Source organism: Anomalospiza imberbis, chromosome 19 (assembly GCF_031753505.1).
Source record: "Anomalospiza imberbis isolate Cuckoo-Finch-1a 21T00152 chromosome 19, ASM3175350v1, whole genome shotgun sequence".
NCBI lineage: Eukaryota > Metazoa > Chordata > Aves > Passeriformes > Viduidae > Anomalospiza > Anomalospiza imberbis.
This window is the reverse complement of record NC_089699.1, coordinates 2,770,947-2,789,658: the sequence shown is the minus strand read 5'-3', so window position 1 is coordinate 2,789,658 and position 18,712 is coordinate 2,770,947. Positions and strand designations below refer to the sequence as shown.

Here is an 18,712-nt window from a genome sequence, read left to right as displayed (position 1 = left end):
GAGTCCCCTTAACCTCTTGTTTTGTATCGTAAATGCAGTGGTATTTATGTAGCTGCAAGTTTCCATGGGTGTTCTACCCCACACAGGGTAAAAGCTGTTATAGTGGAAATACCCTCGTGGTCATCACATCATCACGTCACATCATCACGTCACGTCACGTCACATCACATCACATCACATGGCAATGGTGAGTGTCCATGGGCTCTCCAGAGCCCACAGATCCCTGCCAGCCTCTCACACAGAGGGTGTCCAGGCTGGGGGAAGTTCTGCTGAAAGCTGGATTTTATCCCTCTGGTCTCCTTGTGCAGCCCCACAAGCTGTGATTGCTCTCAACGGACCCGCTCTCAATTCTCCAGAGTTTATCTTGTGGAAAGCACTGCCAAGGGAATCCCCCCCTTGTCTTTAAAAGGTCACATTTCCTACGTGGTTGCCCCTTCTTCACACATCAGAAAGTTGAATCATCCAACACAAAAGACATGTGGTGAGTAAGCTACCTTTCTATATAAGGAAGCTGGGGACGCCCTGAGGGGAAGGAAGGGGTAAGTGAAGCAAGTGGCAGGTGGGGGTTTGGTTTTAGCAGCAGTTCCTTCCAGGATGATTTCAAAGCAGTTTGCCAAAAAAAAAAAAAAAAAAAAAAAAAAAAAATTGTGCAAACTGTGGCATAGAGAGAGGCGTGACTTAAGCTCAGCTCTGCCAGCAAGGCAATGGTTAAAGGAATATCTCCAGAGTCCATTGTCCTGCCTGGTGGGGCACAAGCACTCAAAAGGAGAAGTTTCCTTCGCAGCCTCATGGGAAGAGCTGCGAGCACAGACAGGCAGCATTTGTTTCCCGTCATTCCTGGGCTTTCCAGGAAAGCTAAGGAAAGAAGTGGCAAAGAGGAAGGAAAAAAGCCAAGCAGAGAAAGACCTTATGCACCCTGCCTTAGAGATGAAGCCTGGCTGCTGGGGTGGGAGGATGCAGCTGGCTTCACAGCTGACCTGTTTGGTGCTCAGCCCTCTCCAGGGAACGTGGTCATGCAGGGCAGGAGCAGCCCCTCCCTGGCTGAGAGCCAGGCTGCTGTGCCAGCACACGGGAATGGAGTTTGGGAGAGCTCCCCACGTGAAGGGGAGAGCAACGGGGAGGTCAAGGACTCCCCAGCACTCACCTGGCTCGGTTGTAGAAACTCAGGAGTCCTCTGCAGCTAGCGAGGTGAGATGAGAGTTGAGACAAATATCTTAAGACTTCATTTTAAAACTGAGACCAGAGCTCAGGAATGACTGGCTTCCACATCTGTACCAAGAGCAACAGGACATGCTCCTTGTATTAATTTTGTACCACATCCTGTTCTCCTACAAGAAATGCCTTTTTTTTTTTTTTTTTTTTTTTCTGGTAAGGCCCTGTGAAATTATTCCCATGTAGTTTTATCTCCATGTGGGACCAACCTAAGGTGAGAACACTGATGCCCATTTCAGATTTTGAAATCTTTCAGTTGGGGCCAAGTGACATTTCCTCGTTCTAAACTCACCTCACAGTTTTCACATTTATTTCTTCCTTTTTCTAAGTTATGATTAATGCTGGGAGAAAAAGCAGGAAGAGATTGAGAGGAAAACTCAGCAGATACCAAAGACTAGGAGATGTAAGGAGAGACAAATGTTTAATGCAATCTTTGCACTACTGATAAAGTTAATTTATTAAACAAATTACTAAAAGAACAGCTGTGCTTAGGGCTGCGTTGAATGAAGTGTGGGATTTTCAGTCCTTGCAGGTCCCTCAGCCTAAGAGTTGTTCTACTCCTCACATGAAGGGTTGCCATTGAAAATAAGTCTTTGTCCTTTTAACTCAGGATCAGATAAACAGTCCCAGTCTCTTTTGCTCATTGTGCCTCGGGAGAGGTTGGACCCAGGCTGTTTGCTCAGCTCGGTACCCCTGCAGGACGGGGAAGCTCTTCTCAGCCAGGCAGAGAGGAAGGACATGCCAATTTTTCAAAGTGTTTTAACAAAACGACTCTCTTTCTGCAGCGAGAACAAAACCTGCTTAGCTGGCAAGCACCATCCTGCCCCCCGACCGAGGGCTGACCTCCCCGGGCCGCTTGCCCGGCAGCTTCCCTGCAGCCACAGCTCGGGTGAGCCTGGGCTCGTTTCCATGGAATCCCAGAATCCCAGATTTATTAAAGTCGGAAGGACCTCCTAAGATCATCCAGCCCAACCCCCCTGCCCAAGCAGGGTCATCCAGGTGTGTTTGCAACGTCTCCTGAGAGGGACGAGACTCCACAATCTCTCTGGGCAGCTGTTCCAAGGCTCTGCCCCATCCATGGAAAGAAGTTCTTCCTCATGTTGAGGTGGAACTCCTCGTGTTTTAGTTTACAGCCATTGCTCCTCGTCCTGTCACTGGGTACCACTGAAGATGGTATGGTGAGATGAAGATGGTAAGATGAAGATGGGGACCATCCTCTTGGCATTCCCCTTGGAGATATTTATATGCATTAATGAGATCTCCTCTCAGTCTTCTCTCCTAAACATACCCATGAGAAGCCAGGGGCAGGGACAGGGGCAGGGGCAGGGACAGGGGCAGGGACAGGAGTGGCTGTGTCAGTTCCTGTGTCCAGTTCTGGGCCCCTCGGTTCAGGAAGAAGATTGAAGGGCTGGAGCACACCTGGAGAAGGGAATGGAGCTGGGAAGGGGCTGGAGCACCAGGAGCTGCTGAGGGAACTCTGGGGGCTCAGCCTGGAGAAAAGAAGGTTCAGGGGGGACCTTCTCACTCTGTGACCCCTGACAGGAGGGTGCAGCCGGGTGAGGGTCAGGCTCTGCTCCAGGGAACAAGGGAACAACCTCAAGCTGCTCCAGGGGAGGTTGGGGTTGGATATTATGGAAAATTTCTTCACAGAAAGGGTAATTAGATATTAGATTGGACTGCCCAGAGATGTGGTGGAGACACCCTGGAGGTGCTGAAGGAAAGACTGGATATGGCAACTGGTGCCATAGTCCAGTTGACAAAGGTGATTAGTCACAGATTGAACTGGATGATCTCAGAGATCTTTTCCAACCTAACTGATTCTGTGTTTTATGATTTAGTCTCTTCTGCCTGCCTACAGTGAGAGGACCGGTGGACATGGCCTCAAGATGGGAGATTCAATTAGATTAGGAAAAAACAACAGCAACAAAAAATACTGTTAGGGTGGCCTGGCATTGGAAGGGGCTGCCCAGGAAGGTGGTGGAGTCACCATCCCTGAAAGTGTTCGAGAAACATCCAGACCTGGTTTTGTGGATGCTGGGTGGGTGGTTGGACTTGATCTTAAAGGTCTTTCCCAAACTTTTATGACTCCATGAAGTCCACCTTGTATTTATTTTCCATTGCAAAGCACGTTAAAATTATGATCCTGTGCATCTATAAACCTTTAACTCCATTACACAGCAGCACCCTGTGCCTGAATGTTCTTTCAGTGCGCTTCCTCGTGAGCAGGCTGGCACCTGCCGGGAGCTACAGCCTGGATCTCCTCCAGGAACGGTGCTGAAAAATCGCGATTCCAAGCTCAAGTTCAAAGCGACTCGGGGGATTTCCTGAGGAGAAGGCAGAGTCTTACAAGTAAAACTGTCAGTGTGGCTGGAAGGATCTCTCCTGCCAGACATGAGGGAGCGCTCGGACAGGGCAGTGAGGCAGCCGGGGGCCGGCCGGGCGGTGCTGCGCAGGGCCGGGGCCGCTCCTGAGGGGCCGTGCCCGCGCCGCTCCCGCCATTTCCTGTGAGGGGCCGCGGAGGGGGCGGGGCCCGCGGAGGGGGCGGGGCCCGCGCTGGCCTCGCGCCGGGCGTGGCGGGGCGCGCAGGCGCGGTGCGGGGCGCGCGCGGCGCGGGCGGCGGGCGGGCGCTCCCCTCGCTGGCAGCGCTCGCTAAGATGGCGGATTTCCTGCCGTCCCGCTCCGCGCTGTCCGGCTGCTTCCCCGGCTGCCTCCTCACCAGCGGCGAGGCCGAGCAGCAGCGCAAGTCCAAGGAGATCGACAAGTGCCTCAACCGCGAGAAGACCTACGTGAAGCGCCTCGTCAAGATCCTGCTGCTGGGCGCGGGCGAGAGCGGCAAGTCCACCTTCCTCAAGCAGATGCGGATCATCCACGGGCAGGACTGGGACCGCGCGGCCCGCGAGGAGTTCCGCGCCACCATCTACAGCAACGTGATCAAGGGTGGGTGAGGGCGGCGGGGCCGGGCCGCCCCTGCGAGCGCCGGGCCCGGCCGGGCCGGGGCGGGGAGCGGCGGCTCGGGCGGGTCCCGCGGGCCGGGGGAGCCGCGGGGCCGCCGCCGCCTCCCGCGCTGTCCCGGCGCCTCAGCCTCCCCCCGGGGCCGCGGGGCTGTCACCGCGCCGCCCGGGTGCGGCCCGCGGGGCGGCTCCGGCCCCGGGAGCAGCGGTTTGAGCCCGGGAGGTGCCGAGCTTTGCCTTCGCTGCTGCGCTGGAGCGAGGCCAGAGAAGGGCAGCAGAGCTGGGGAAGGGGCTGGAGCAGCGGCGGCGGCTGAGGGAGCTGGGGGGGCTCAGCGTGAAGAACGGGGCGCGCAGGGGTGATCTTATCGCTCTCTACGCCCGCTGAAAGGACGTTGTAGCCAGGTGGGGGTCGGGCTCTGCTCCCAGGGAACCAGAGATAGGATGAGGGGACAGTGTTAAGCTGCACCAGAGGAGCTTTATGCTGGACGTTAGGAAGAATTTCTTCCCTTGAGACAATGGGCTGCCCAGGGAGGTGGTGGAGTCACTGTCGCTGGAAGTGTTTAAGACTGGACGTGGCACTTAATGGCAGGTCTGGTTGACAAGGTGGTGTTCGGTCATAGGTTGGACTGAATGATCTCAGAGGTCTTTTCCAATCTAATTGATTTTGTGATTTCCTGGTAATGCGAGTGCAGTAATGAGCGGTAATGGATGGGAGGAAGATGCACCTGGAAGTGCATGAGGAGGAGCCCAGCCCTGTGCTTTCAGCGTTTTGCTGCAGTGGAAATCGCTGCTTGGCTGACACATCAATTAACTGCAACCCGCAGGCAGAGCCTCTCTCACAGATGCTTTGCCAAAACCTCCGCACATGGTTTAGGGGAGTAGTGGACGCTCAATTTCACTGCTGTCATCCTGGCTTCATTGGTCATCCTCACTCATTTTCTCTCTTATCTAAATCGCTCCTTGGATTTTCAGTTTGGACTGTGTAATAGTTGGATCAAATCTTAATGAAGTTTCTCAAAACAGCCAAGTGTTGCCAGACTCAGCCCCTGGAAATCCAGCCATTCTCAAAGAGAGTTGTTTTACAAACCTGCTGATGAATCAAGCCTGGAAAAACTATTGATGGCAGTAGAAATCATGCACATTTATCTTAACCAGGTTAAAGTTTATTGTTAAAGCTACTTCATGCTCTGTGGAGGTATACACGTAGGAACTGCACATCTGTCTGGGAGGCTGTTTTCCTGCAGTCACAGATAGATTTGACAGATACCTGCCTTTGACAGAGAGAGAAACCATGGAAAGGGAGTGAACCTTGACAAAACACCTTGGCACCTAATGAATATGTTACTGAGCAGTCATTTGTTGCCACATCTTAATTTCCTTATATCTCTTCCCATGCCTTTACAGTTGCTTATTATTTCTGGAATTTTCTTTTTATTTTTTCATCAGTAAATTTAGTACTAGAAATTATTTCCCTGCATTTACCTTATCAACATGAGCACAGTGGGTTTATGTCTTTCAGAAGGACTCTAAAAAGAAGTTTAAAATACTCTTTTTCTTCTAGAGAATATTTACCTAAACAACCACACAAGTGCAGGGAAGCCTTTAGGTGATACAATTCCTCTGCACTTAAGCTATAGAAACATACTTTCAGCAAGTGCAATGATTTTAGTACATGTCTTAGTCTCTCTGAAAATACTAAAGGCAATGATAGAAATACTGTCAGTGATAGAGATTCTTTGTATAATTTAACTGGATACCAGGTTGACAAGAACACAAAACCTAGAGAACCTTAAAGCAAGACATCAGGTGGTTTAACGTGTTTTGAAATAAACTTTTAAGTATGCTTTGTCTTGTACTCATGCCAAGTGAAAGAATTTGGTAGCACAGGTTGGATAAACTTAGTAATTAAAAATTACACTTTTTCAAGAATTAAATTAAATTTGCATCCTGTTGATGGTAGTCATGTTCTTGAGATGGCAAATCTGAAGTTTGCTATTACCTGTATGTGTAGTGGTTTGAGTCAGTTTTTTGGTTTCCTGATTCCCTGCCCATCCTGGGTGGATGTTCTGTTGAGCTTTGTGCAGAGTAGGTGCATTGTTCACCTCAGTGCAGATCTGTGGGCTGGTGAAACAGTAGATGCTGAGAAGCTCTGCTCACAGTGCCCTTCCTTGTCATTGCAGGTGTGCGAGTCCTCGTGGATGCCAGAGAGAAACTCCATATCCCTTGGGGAGATCCTGCCAACCAGAGCAACGGGGACAAGGTGATGGCTTTTGACACCCGCGCGGTCACCGTGGTGCAGGGCATGGTGGAGACCAGTGTGTTTTTGGACTACCTGCCAGCCATCCGAGCCCTGTGGGCAGACAGTGGCATCCAGCACGCCTACGACAGGCGCAGGGAGTTCCAGCTGGTAAGATTTGGCCTTCAGTGTCTTTAACTGCCCGCATGTGATTTTGTTCCTGCCTTGCTTCTCTGCGAAACGCCGACCAAGCCGCTTCCTTACGTGTTTTTGAGCGGTCGGCTCTTACTCTGTGGTGTTGCACACAGCTGCATTTAGCTACTTCCCCCCCTTTTTTAATAATAATAAAAGAGGTTCTGATGTAATCGTCCTCATTTCATATGTGGGAAAGCTGAGGTATTGAGGGCTTTTAAGTTTTGTAACAAAGCTGGTACCTGCACAGTATTTTTACCATATGATTATTACCACCCTTTTATTAACTGGTGCATCAACTTAAAAAACCAAGCCAAGGGTAAAAAAAAAGTTTGTCAAAAAAAGACAGGCTGAATAGTAATGTGATTTTTTAAAGAAAAGATATGCATGGGTTAATGAGAAGAATTTAAAAACCACTCCCTTCTCTATTCCAGTTTGAGCAATCTAGCAAACATTCCCTCTGTATACTTCCTGTTTAATTTTGAATGTCTGTGTTAATACTCATGTAATAAGACTTGTTACATGGAAGTTCTCAGCTGAAGATGGAGTACACAATTTTGTAGTGGGGTAGAGACGAAGTACACAATTCAGTAGTGGGGTTGGAAAGGAAAAAGAAACCTCTTGATTCTTGAGGAGCAGCTCAAACTGTCTGTGACAGCTGAACTCCCTTTGCTCCATTCCCATGCAAATGCTGCAAAAACAAATGAAAAATTTGAGTTCAGTTTGATTGTTGGTTCACAGACTTGTGTATGCCAGTGGCATAGAGTTTTGTGGGGGTGGGGGTTGAGAACCTTAAAATAGATTAAATCTGTTCTTGTAGGTCTCTCAAACATAAGTGGCTTTGTGTTTTTATGTCTTAAAAATAACCTTTGTGTTAGTGTGAATCCAAACAATAGCTCATGATGTCTCCTGTTGAGCTATTATGAATGGTTGTGTAATCATAGCCTGACTTAAAGAGGTTGTGTAAATATTCTATAAATATGTATTGCCCTGATCATGGAATGTCTTCTGCAGATTGCAGAATGGGCAGGTGCTGCAGTGGCCTATCACCTGCCCAGCCCTGGGCTGAGCTCTGTAAATAAGTTCCTAAGGAGACCTGTTGCTCCTTGAGTTTCACCTTCAAGTGATCATAAAAGAGTAGTTGCTCTTCTGTAGTCAAGATTCTGGTGCAGATGGGACTTCTAGTGGTGTAATTGCTGTGCTGGAGGGATCTGCTTAAAATCTGTTCAGTAAAACAGTTTTGTCTTCGATTAAACATGTTTAGTGACTTGAGGCTGTGTAGCAAAGGGAAGGGAGCAATTACTGTTCTGTCATCTTGAGGCTCTGGGAAGTGGGTTCTTTCCATAACTGAAACATGTGCAGAGTTTCACTTTGAGTGTGTTGTGAAGAGGGTAGTGAACAATTTGTTCTTCTGAACCTTACAGAAAGAAAGCTGTTGCTTTCTTCTGTAAATCCCTAAATTTGTGTAATTATCTGCAAAAATATGTATTTATCATGTTGTGCTTTAGTTAAAACTCAGGAATATTTTTTATGTGCTCTTAATAGTTCAGTACTGTCCTAATAATTTTTGAAAGCAAGGTAACTGCTTTATTTGTTCTTATATTACTTTATTTCCTAAATACTTTCAAAATCTCAGCTGGACATATTTATGCCAAGTTATAAACATGAAAGAAAAAAAAAAAAGGCAGCTGAATGATGTAATTTTGTTGAGTGCAGGCACTGTGATCTGTGCTGGCCAAGCATGAAGTCTCAGTTTTACCTCAGTAAGCTTCAGCTTAACTTCTGCCAGAGCTCCATGTGGGCAGCAGAACAGAGGGAAGCTCCTGGAGCAGTGTGGATTCTTGCTGTACCTGCTCCAGGCTTTGCAGGAGAGTGTTCAGAGAGTTCAGGTGTGTGCTGTGACAAGAAAGGAGGACACAAATGGTTAAGGAGGGAGTGACAGGCGTGTCCCTCAGTCAGGAGGTAGAGCAGGGGGAAGTTGGGAGAGACACAGACAGTTCAGGCGTGTCAAGTCCTGAATCTTGAAGTGAAGGCTTCCAGACTACAAATTTTTAACACTTTAGAATGGGGAAAAAGGGGAAAATACTGTTCTGCTTCCAGTTTAGCTGCTTGTGGCAAACTAACAGGACAAAAGGAGAGATAGAAGCAATCATTAGATGAGTAGGAGAGAGGGAAAAGTGGCACAAAAATAGTTTAAAGCTCTGGGACTAACATGGTGAGGGGCATTATTGGACTGTATCTGCTCTAACTTCTTTTCAGACTGTTGAGTGAGTTCAGCTTTTCACTGGACTGAAAAACATGGCTCATACTAAGGGAGCACAGGCAGAAATGGGGGAAGTGTTTGCCGTGGGAATGGGACATTCTGGGACAGAGGTAGAGGTGGGCAAATGGAAAATGGAGCAGTGATGGGCAAGGAGTGAAAAATGTCAAAATTTACATACAAATTCTGGAGGAAAGGCAGCAAGAATATGTAGTGTAGAAACCATTTGTAGCTTGGGCGGGTAGGAAGTACAAAGAAAAAGGGTTTAAAATTGAAGTCTCTGCAAGAATATGGTTAAAACTTCAACATATATGTACATTTGTGAGGACTTGTTAAGCTACTCTTGCTTTTTTTTGTTTCTCTCCAGGATCTTTTACTGATGATGTTGGGAGCCTAAGGAAACAATGTGATCTTTTTATAGCTGCAAAAAAAAAAAAAAAAAAAAAGAACTTGGTTGTATTTTAATGGAATTAGGAATCAGCATTTCCATGTCTAGTTCACTGGAGTGTCCTTCCTCATTTTGTTAACTCAAGTGGTCATGGGATAGCCAATATGATTTATTTTCCTTAGTATAAAAATAGGGGCCTTCTGGCCACTAGCAGCAGCATTTATGAAAATTCATTAGGTCACGCTTGTGTAGTGCTTTAAAACTGGAAAGAGCTAATTACAGCTTAGTGCAGTATGTGCCACTTCAGTGCTTCCCAGGTGGTTAATGTTATAATCCCTCCCATTTTATTACAAACCAGACTCACTCAGGTGCTTGTTCCGCTAGCACAGGTAACTGCAGACTGTCCTGCCTCTGTAGCTGAGGCAGTTCTGTGACTTACACTGGAGGTTCTGGTCATCCTCAGGCTTCCTCTCCTTCAGCCACCAGCCTTGTTTCTCGGCTGGCCTCTCAGGTGGCTGACACGGGTGAGTTACAGATTTAGTCTGAATCAGCCCAACACCTTCTGACACCTCATTAACATTTCACATTTCCCGTTGCTGCTTGGTTTCCGGTAAAAATCTGAAGTGACTTGGATAAACACAGCCATTCTGTTAATTCTGCAAACTGACTTACCTGGGCATTGCCTAGCTGTTCTGTTTGTGCTGGTGAGCTGTTCGGTGTGTGGCTGTAAGGGTTTGCTGTTCTCCTGGAGCTTTGCTCCGGGGCGCTGGCAGCTGAGCAGCGCTGGGTGCTGTGGAACACAGAGCAAGGCCCTTGTGAGTAAGAGTAGCCTTGCACTTCCCTCTCATGTCATTCATTTCTTGAACTGCTGTGAGAGCTGTTAACAGAGAAGCATTTTGAAGTATTCTCCAGGAGTCTCATTGTTCTCTGAGAACAGAAGAGTGTGATGAGAGCTGAGTTGCTCTCACGTGAGTGTGATCTCACACTGAGATGCGTGATAAGCTTTGAATGTGTTCAGGGTTTGTTCTTGTTGAAGGTAATTTTTGGGTGGGTTTTGATCTTTGCTACCAGCAGTTGTTGATCTTCAGACAGATACTTAATGCCCTACTTGCAGTTTAAGTTGAATGTTGTGGGGTATGTTAAAGCCAGAAAGCTGCAGAGTTGTGAGATTCATGTGAGATGACACTTCATTTTTGTCCATATTTGCATAGAACTGCAGGCACAGATGATACAGTAAGGATTATAGGATATGCACTCACCTCTGGATCACAGCTTTTTCTGTGACATGTCTGCAAGTGCTAGATCAGATTATAGAAGACAGGAAAAGGCGTGTTCTGCTTGAAGCTACACTGACAGCTTTGCAGCAGCTTCCATGTAGCATTTTTCTGTTGCAGGCAAGTATTTTTGGCAAGCATTGTTCAGTTTACTGGGAGATTGTATTGTATTTTGTCTTACTCTCCTTGGGCTTTTCAGGGTTCTGTCTGAATATTAGTGGGGCTGTTGTACACACAAGAACATTAATTAAGCTCTGCTGAAAGGTTGAGTCCTCAAATGGACACTGCAAAATATTAGGAAAGTTCATTGTTCTTTCAGGTGCACAGTCAGCACATCTTGAAATGTGCCTGATTATAGAGCCCGATCCTGCGGAGGTCAGTTGTGTGTGAAGCCAGGCTAAGTTGCCAGATGTTGAGGTTTTCCCCTTTTGGAGGGTGGGTTCCCATCTTATGGGGCAGCTGTAGGTCAGTGCACAAAGTCCCTCTGAAGTCACAAGTGTGGAGCCTGGAAAAAGAGTGTCTTACCTGTCACTCATTAAAGTGTCTGTGATGTGTTTATGACAGTGACTTTCTGAAGCCTTTCAGCAGCTTCTGCAGTGTGTTGGTTTTCCTCCCAGTGTTCATCTCTTTAACCTCCCCACGCCCCTACGTTGGGAAGTAGGCATGGCTTTCCCCTTGGATCTCCTCTTGGATCTGGGATTGGGTATTCAGTGGTCCCACTCTGCTTGAAGGGTGCAGGAGTTGCTTCTATTATTGGGACATGACTGAGTGCATAAACTGTTGGGAGAAGCTTGCTGAGGCTGACTGGAGAATATTAATTTCGGACATGAGATCCAGTCACCCAACATTTGTTAAACATTGACTATTTGGGAATTTAATCACATAATTCAGAGTTAGTTTATTGAAATACAGTGTTGTAATTGCACTGACTATTGCTTAAATTTCTGTGTGGAAACCCCAAAAGCTGCTGCTTTATATATATTGAAGTATGAACAGTTTTTTTCCCTTTCCTCTAATCAGTACTCTGCCAAACATCAGATCACAGGATGGCCAGCGTAGAGTGAGCATGACTCCTTAAAGCCCTTGGAAAAGGCTACTTGCCAGCTCATGGTCTTAAGGTGAAAAGGATTTATCAATGATTGTTGCTATAACTGTGGAAAGAAAAGTGCTTTACAAATTTATACTTTAAAATTAGCCACTCAAATCCTCAAAATAGACATGGATTTTTTGAAGATTTGCTGGTTTTCCAGCCCCAATGACAAGATAATGCTGGTTTTGAGTTGGTATTAATAAGACTCCTTATAGAGATTAACTCTAGAGTCCAGCAGTAGAGGGCTGAGTGTCTTTACTCCAGGTTTGTGGCCAAAAACCCTTCAGTGTATGCCAGTGATTTGGTAGTGGGGATTGACTGTAATATTTCAGTCAAGCTGAGTGATCTTCAGGTGAATTTTACTAACTTAACACAAAGTGCCGTTTTTTTATCCTTTTCCAAATTGGGATTAGGATTTCTGTTACAGCCTCTGAGAGTTGAAATGCTGTTTCTAGGATTGCCTTCTTCCCTTTCCACTACTCTTCCTTTCCTGCCTGGTAACTTTTCTTGTTAGCAGCAAAATATTGAAGTGTTTGCAGAGTGGACTGGTCTTTATTTCCAGCTGGTGCTGGTCTGGTTTTAATGGAGAACATCTTTGCTGTATTTTTTTCAGAATGTTGCTATATTTCTTTTTTTATATTTTTATATTTCATTGCTATTAAGCACAAATGTGGTTCTGGACTTGAAGTCTTTCAGCAGGAGCTGTCTTGATGTAGACCTGTTGTGCCAGACCAAAGCAGGATGAGTTATCTTCCATCTAGGAATGCCTTTGGAGTCCTGTGTGCTACACTTGGCTTGTACAATCCTATATTTTCTGCATGGTTTCAGTGCATTCTCTCAGGATGGAATACTTAATTCAAACTCAATCCAGATATTGAGTAACCTGGACTAGTGGAAGGGGTCCCTGCCCATGGCAGCAGGTTGGAACAAGGGGATCTTTAAGGTCCCTTCCAACCCAAACCATTCTGGGGTTTTGTGATCTGTTTATGGGGAACCACTGCTTTTAAAATGCAGACTTGTACAATGCAGTGTGGGAGCAGAGGGATGTGTTCTTACACATATTCTGTCTCCAGCAAGCTGCCTTGTGTTGATAGTCATGTGCCTTAGTTTCCTAAACATTTTGTTGCAGAAGACTAGAAGGTGACCTACTTCTTTCAAAAAACCAGAATTCTATAACCAAGCCATGGTTAAATAAATATAAAATACAAATGCCCTTCTGAATATGAATATTCATATCTTGAGCATGTGAACCTCTTCTCAGCAGGTTGTTTTAAATCTCTGCAAATGTGTTTGAGGAGCTTTTGCTGCTTCTGCTGTGCAGTGTAAATTGAGCCCTTGGTACAGACATACATTGCAAGCTCATTTCCGAGCTCTCTACTCACCTGCAAGGTGTTACATGTCGGTACCTGCAGAGCTGTCTTGTTACAACCTTTGGAATTTAAACAGCAGTGGCTGCACCCATTCTGGGTCCGTTGAGAAATGACTTTGGAACACAAACCCTGCACAGTCCCTGGGCTCGTGGCTGTCAGCAAATCTCCATGCTGGGATAAATGCAGTGGCATCTTCCAAGCCTCGGTTCTGCCCCTGAGGCAAGGAGCAGAGGGGGATCTTCTTCATGTGTAAATATGGGATCCTTCAGGACTAAGGTGCCATGCCAGAGGCAATGTTGATTTGTGCTGCTGTTCCTTAATTTCAGTTTACTGTAACAAGGCTTCAGCCTTAGAGGCTGGTGAAGTCTGCTCTCACCAAGCACATATTTATTGTACCTGGGTGGTACTGGGTGACTGTTTTGGCTCTTTATTGTCCCAGACTTCAGTTCATGGTGAATGCTTTGATATCTTCTGGGTTCAGGCTGTACCTCTTACACAAAACTAGCAAAGGGGTAGGAAACTTCAGCTTCTGGTAGCTGAGGAAGTTGCTTAAGAAAATGTGAGAAAACCCAAGTGCAGCTGACCTCACTCACTACGTAAGAAAAGCAATGGAATAATTGTAGTTGTGGGAAAGCAAGATAATCTTCGTGCCAGCATTGTGTCTGCTGGCACTTTTCTTTGCTAAGGAGCTGTATTATCAAATTCAGTCGAGAAGTTTAGAGGGTGCAGAACCTGCCCTTTTACAGAATAACAGGCTGTATACTCACAGTGCTGATGGAGGCTGCCTGATACCAAGTGGTGTCTTGTATTACTCTGGAATATGAAGCCTTTATTTATATCTTAAAGGTGAATAAATTACTTACAGAATATGATATTAGTTAATTTGGCAGCCTCAAACCGTAAATAAAGTGTGTTTAAGTCAAATAAAAATCTGAATAATCCTGGAGACTAACACTTATATTTTACCCCAGAGCTGCCTGATGGGTTGAATTTAAATAATGATAAAGAAGATGTTTAAGAATACATCAGCAGCTAAAAAAGTCCTAAATTACTTCCAGTATCTGCTTAACTTGCATGTCTGCATGAACAAGAAACATCAGGTAATAGAGATAGAAAAGTTGAGGAATTTTAAATACAGAAAACACCCTGAATTATCATCACAGTAACTGACAACTACTTCAGAAAATAAATATTTCTGAATAGTGAAAAGGAGTGAGCTGCCTTTTACAGCACTCAATTCACTGTACCATGTTGCACACCTCTCCATCATAGTCATTCCTGCCTTAAATTTCTTTTCCTTTGGAGTCTCCTTAGTTAATAAGGGAAATATGCTCCTCTTCAGAGACTTAACCAAGGAACTGAAAAGACCTCAAATTCTTTTTATGGTTCAGGAATGTGTAATACCACATTAGTTTCTGTTTCTTTTTCCTTTGTTTAAAGATGCTGGGGAAATTATTTTAAACAAAATGCTGGAATCTCTGCAACCAGCCTGGGAGCACTTCTCTCTTTGGGCACATGATGATATTATGATATTTTATCATTCACCAGTGACCAAATCAAGAGGATGCAGAATTTCCAGGGGTGGAAATAGTGCACTGGTACCATTTGTATTTCAAAATAACTACACAAAATTATGGGGAAAAAAGTAATGCAGGGTGATTACTAAAATTTTACAAGTGAATGGTATTGGGAACCTTAATTGGTTTCAGTAACAAAGTTATATAGTTGGTCTAGTAATGAATGTATATTTCTTTCTAGTTTGAGTTAATTCATGGTATGAAATTCTACAAGTGGCATGACATGTTTTCAGCCTCTTGCTACTGTTTAGGGAGTCTCGTGTGCTTCACTGTTAACTTTGAGCTCTTGTAGACACAACTTTTAGTAGTTTTTAAAAACTCCAATATTCAGCTAATGATACAGTGAGATCTTTCACTAGACGCAGTAAATTATCACAGGATCTTGTGAGCTTGGAACAAGAGCTGGTTTATGAGTGCATCACTGGCTGCAAACAGAAATACCAGAACTTAATTGAAATGGATTCTTCTAATTGAGACAGAGGAAGGAACTAAAAAGCATTTGGTCATCTTGATTTCTCATGAGGCTGAAATAGGGACCAAATGTACTTTAAAACTGAATCCTAGAGAAATGTATTGGGATCCAGTTCAGGGCTCTGGTTTTGAAATGTTGTGATTTAGAGCAGAGTTTATGCAATAATGGACTTTTCAAGCATCTTCAAGTTCAGTATGGCCAGTTTTAGTGCTGATACATTTCCACATGCCAAATATTTGTCGTGTTTTTGGGAGCCTTTGCTGGTCTTGTACAACTTGGAAGCAACTAAAGCTCTAAATGATGGATGGCAGATTTGCAGACTCACCACTGCTCCAGCATTAGATTAAATGCAGTTGGAGTTGCAAACACATGAAGTCATGGAGCCAGTGGGTCAGTGCTCTGAAAGAAGAGCAAATGTTTACAGTCTGGTTCCAGTCTGTTTTGTGTGCAAAACATCTGAGGTTTATAGAGATGCTGCCCAGAGTGTAAATAGTAACTGGGAGGTGGCAGTTTCTCCTTGGTCAGTGCATGATTTTGTAGGATTTCTAGGTCTGTGTGTTCTGGGGCTTGGAGGATTGGTTTATCAATGAAATTTGAAAATCTTCTGCAAGGTATTGATGCCTTTCCTAAAGTAAACTTTGTGGAAGAAGAGTTTGGATTGTAAATACTTAGGGAGGGAGTAAAAAGACGTTTGAAGAAACAAAGTACACCTGATCCTTGCTTTCATGGATTAATTTTGGTTCAGGTTCTGGCAAACAGCAGCCTTTTGGTTGGATGCTCTGGGTCTGTTGTTGTCCCATGTGTCAGTTCATGTGTTCCTCAGCCTGGCTCTGATCTCCAGAAGGGGCTACAACAGCCTTGAGTTTGCTTTCTATTTGAAAGCATGGTTAGCCTAAGAAAAATCATGGAATCACAGAATGCTTTGGGATGGAGGAACCTTAAAGCTCATCTTGTTCCTCTCCCAACCTTCCACTATCCCAGGGTGCTCCAAGCTCTGTCCACCCTGGCCTTGGACATTCCAGGGGTGGACCAGCCACAGCTTCTCTGGACAACCTGTGCCAGGACCTCACAGGGAAGAATTTCTTCACTCCAGGATTAATGCTGTGGACTCTGGGGGTTTTTAATTGTTGGAAGGAGTCTCAGCTGTTTCTAGAATATGTCACATTCTGGTGTCCAAGCAGTCTTTCAGAATTAGAAGTACAATAGCAGAATGCCTGGTGTGGAGAAATTGTAGTTTTGTAGGTTTTAGTGGAATGCTGTTTCCTACATAAAAGCTGTAGTGACTTTGCATATTTTTGAGTAATTAAGAATTCAGCAATTAAATTCTACCAGGAGAGGGGAGAGATACCTAACTAAGAAAACCGAAATGGATTTCTTCCCTCTTAGGAAGGTAATTGAAAACTGGAACAGTTTGCTCTGTGGTATACTGGTATGCAGATTAACTTCTTTTTAGAGTTCAATCATGTTTTAATTAATTTAATTGGAGTGGCATGGTATAAGTGAAACTGTAAATGCTCTACTGATGGGAGTCAATCTGAGTGTGAGTTGTGTGAGTCTGGCACTTGGAAGGGAGAGCACTGCTGAACTGGGTGCAGGGAGGAGAAGCAGCTGATGCTGGAGCCTTGTTTGGAGTATTTAGTTCCGGGCTGGCTTAGTGACATCCTTCTGTCACTCTCAGGGTATGGCAGATGTCCCCAGCTTGCAGGTGCTGCCAGGATGTCACAGTGCAGGCCCTCAGGTTGGCGTGCTCTGTCTCCTTCCATTTGTTATCCACATTTTGAGAATTATGGATTAATTGGATTACATGGTAAATAGGGGATAATAGATTAAAGGGATATTATTGGGTTAAACCCCTTCTTAAACCCCTTCACCTTTCTTTGTTAATACTGTTATGCAAGATAAAAATGTCAGTCATGAAATAAACTTGTGGTGACTCCTCTCTTGGTGCTTTTGGAGTTGAGCACCCTCCAGCCAAAGCAATCCAGCTGTTGCAAACACAGATTCTGCCCTGCCACCAAAAGGTTTTACAAAAGATGGCTTCTATGAGTCAGGACTTGAACCTTTCCTTCTTTTTAGGACAGATCCTCAGTTTGTGTGACCAAACACGAGGCAGGTTTCACTTCTACCCCCCCTGTGACGCAGTTCTGATGGCTCTGAAAAAAGGCAAACACAGCTCGGGCCGCACACAGCAAGCGCTGGAAAGGGGAAATGGTCTGAGCTCCCCGAGCTGGGCTGAGCTGTGACGCATTTGTGATGTGCATTGATGAGGAGCAGCATTATTTTGTACTCCTGTATCAGCAACTGTGTCTGAACTCTCTGTTCTTGCAAAGAAACAGGAATTAATTGTTGGAAGGAGTCTTAGCTGTGTGAGACTGTGCTGAATTTTATCTCTGGAAATGAGCAGCTCAGGTTTAAATGACTGTTCAAATGGTTGAGCTGGAGAGAAAGAAGCTGGGAGATGTGAGATATCTGGTCTTGACACACACTGTCTTTGCTTCAGCCCTTGTAAGGCTGCTCCATTCATGCTTCCACAGGTGGCAGTGCCCTTTTCCAGCCGTTTGCCCTTTGGTTTTGGAGAGTTTGGGATTAGTTTCACATGGAACAGTTGGCTGCTCTGCACATGGCCACAGTAATGCTCATGTGGGCATAAATGGGGACTGCTGGGCTTTGGCCATAATTAACACTTAGAGAAAGGAAACCTATCACAGGGAAATGTGTTTTGTGTTAGTGCACACTCAAATATTTTGACCCCAATTTGCAGTTTGGGAAGTAAATATACTACTGCTGACCTGGGCTTTTTTCCCCAAATACCTTCAGCACCATTACTAAAAATTAGTTACTGTATATGCTTATTGTAAACTTCCGGAATGCTGCTAATACTGCTTGAAGAGTGAGTGTTAAATCAAGTATTAGAGCATAGAGTGGCAATTCAGAAATAAATTGTTTCCCCTCACCTTAGGAGATACCAGTCAAGTTGCTGGATTGGTGCTGTAAAACAGGGAAAGTATATTTTTAAAGTTTAGTTCCTTGAGTAAACAGGTTATAGGTATGAATGCTGGGAAGTTTTACCCTAGTCTGTTGACTGGGGAATGTTTGAAAGAAGAATCCTCTTCAAAAAGCACTGGGAGGAGTGACTGGAAAGAGAAATTGTAGAAACCTGAAAGCTGTGAAGGAACCAAGATTGTTTCATTTACCTCCAAGTCTGAGACCAGCAAAAGAGACCAAACCAGCTGAATGTCTCGACATGAGACTTGGTTAAACCTGCTGCTCTAACAGTCAAGAGAGTTGTGGATTTGAGCTCTTTAATGCAATTAGGATATGCATTCATGGCATAAACATATCATCTGGATCATCTGCCTCCTTTGTGCAATGCTGTGGATATTCCCTGTTTGGGTGGAGGAGGTTGTGCCCTCTAATCTCCCTTCCACCGGGAATCTGCATTGATTGATTTGATTGAAATGCTTCTCCATTCATTATCCCTCTGTTTATTACTGTCATTTCAGAAGACATCTGCTATAACTTCATGGCAGCAGTATTGATTTGTACTCAGTCTTCTTTTAAATCAGCTTAGGGTGGGGTGGCAAGAAAAAAAGGTTGCTAGAGATTCTTTCCTTTGCCAAAATCCTCAGATATGGATTTTCCTGGATTAAGTCCCTAACAGAAAACCACCCTGTACATAATGAAGTGTGT

The 18,712-nt window shown here is 45.0% G+C and overlaps 1 protein-coding gene across 1 annotated transcript in view; it reads left to right on the top strand.

Annotated features, from left to right (window-relative positions):
• Positions 1-3,768: 3,768 nt before the first annotated feature.
• Positions 3,769-18,712, top strand: part of GNA13 (G protein subunit alpha 13) — a 29,714-nt gene continuing 14,770 nt past the window's right edge. Inside the window, exons 1-2 of the mRNA XM_068210001.1 lie at positions 3,769-4,149; positions 6,344-6,570. Coding sequence (XP_068066102.1) covers positions 3,867-4,149; positions 6,344-6,570 — 510 coding nt within the window. The 5' untranslated portion in view covers positions 3,769-3,866. The remainder of the gene's footprint in view (positions 4,150-6,343; positions 6,571-18,712) is intronic.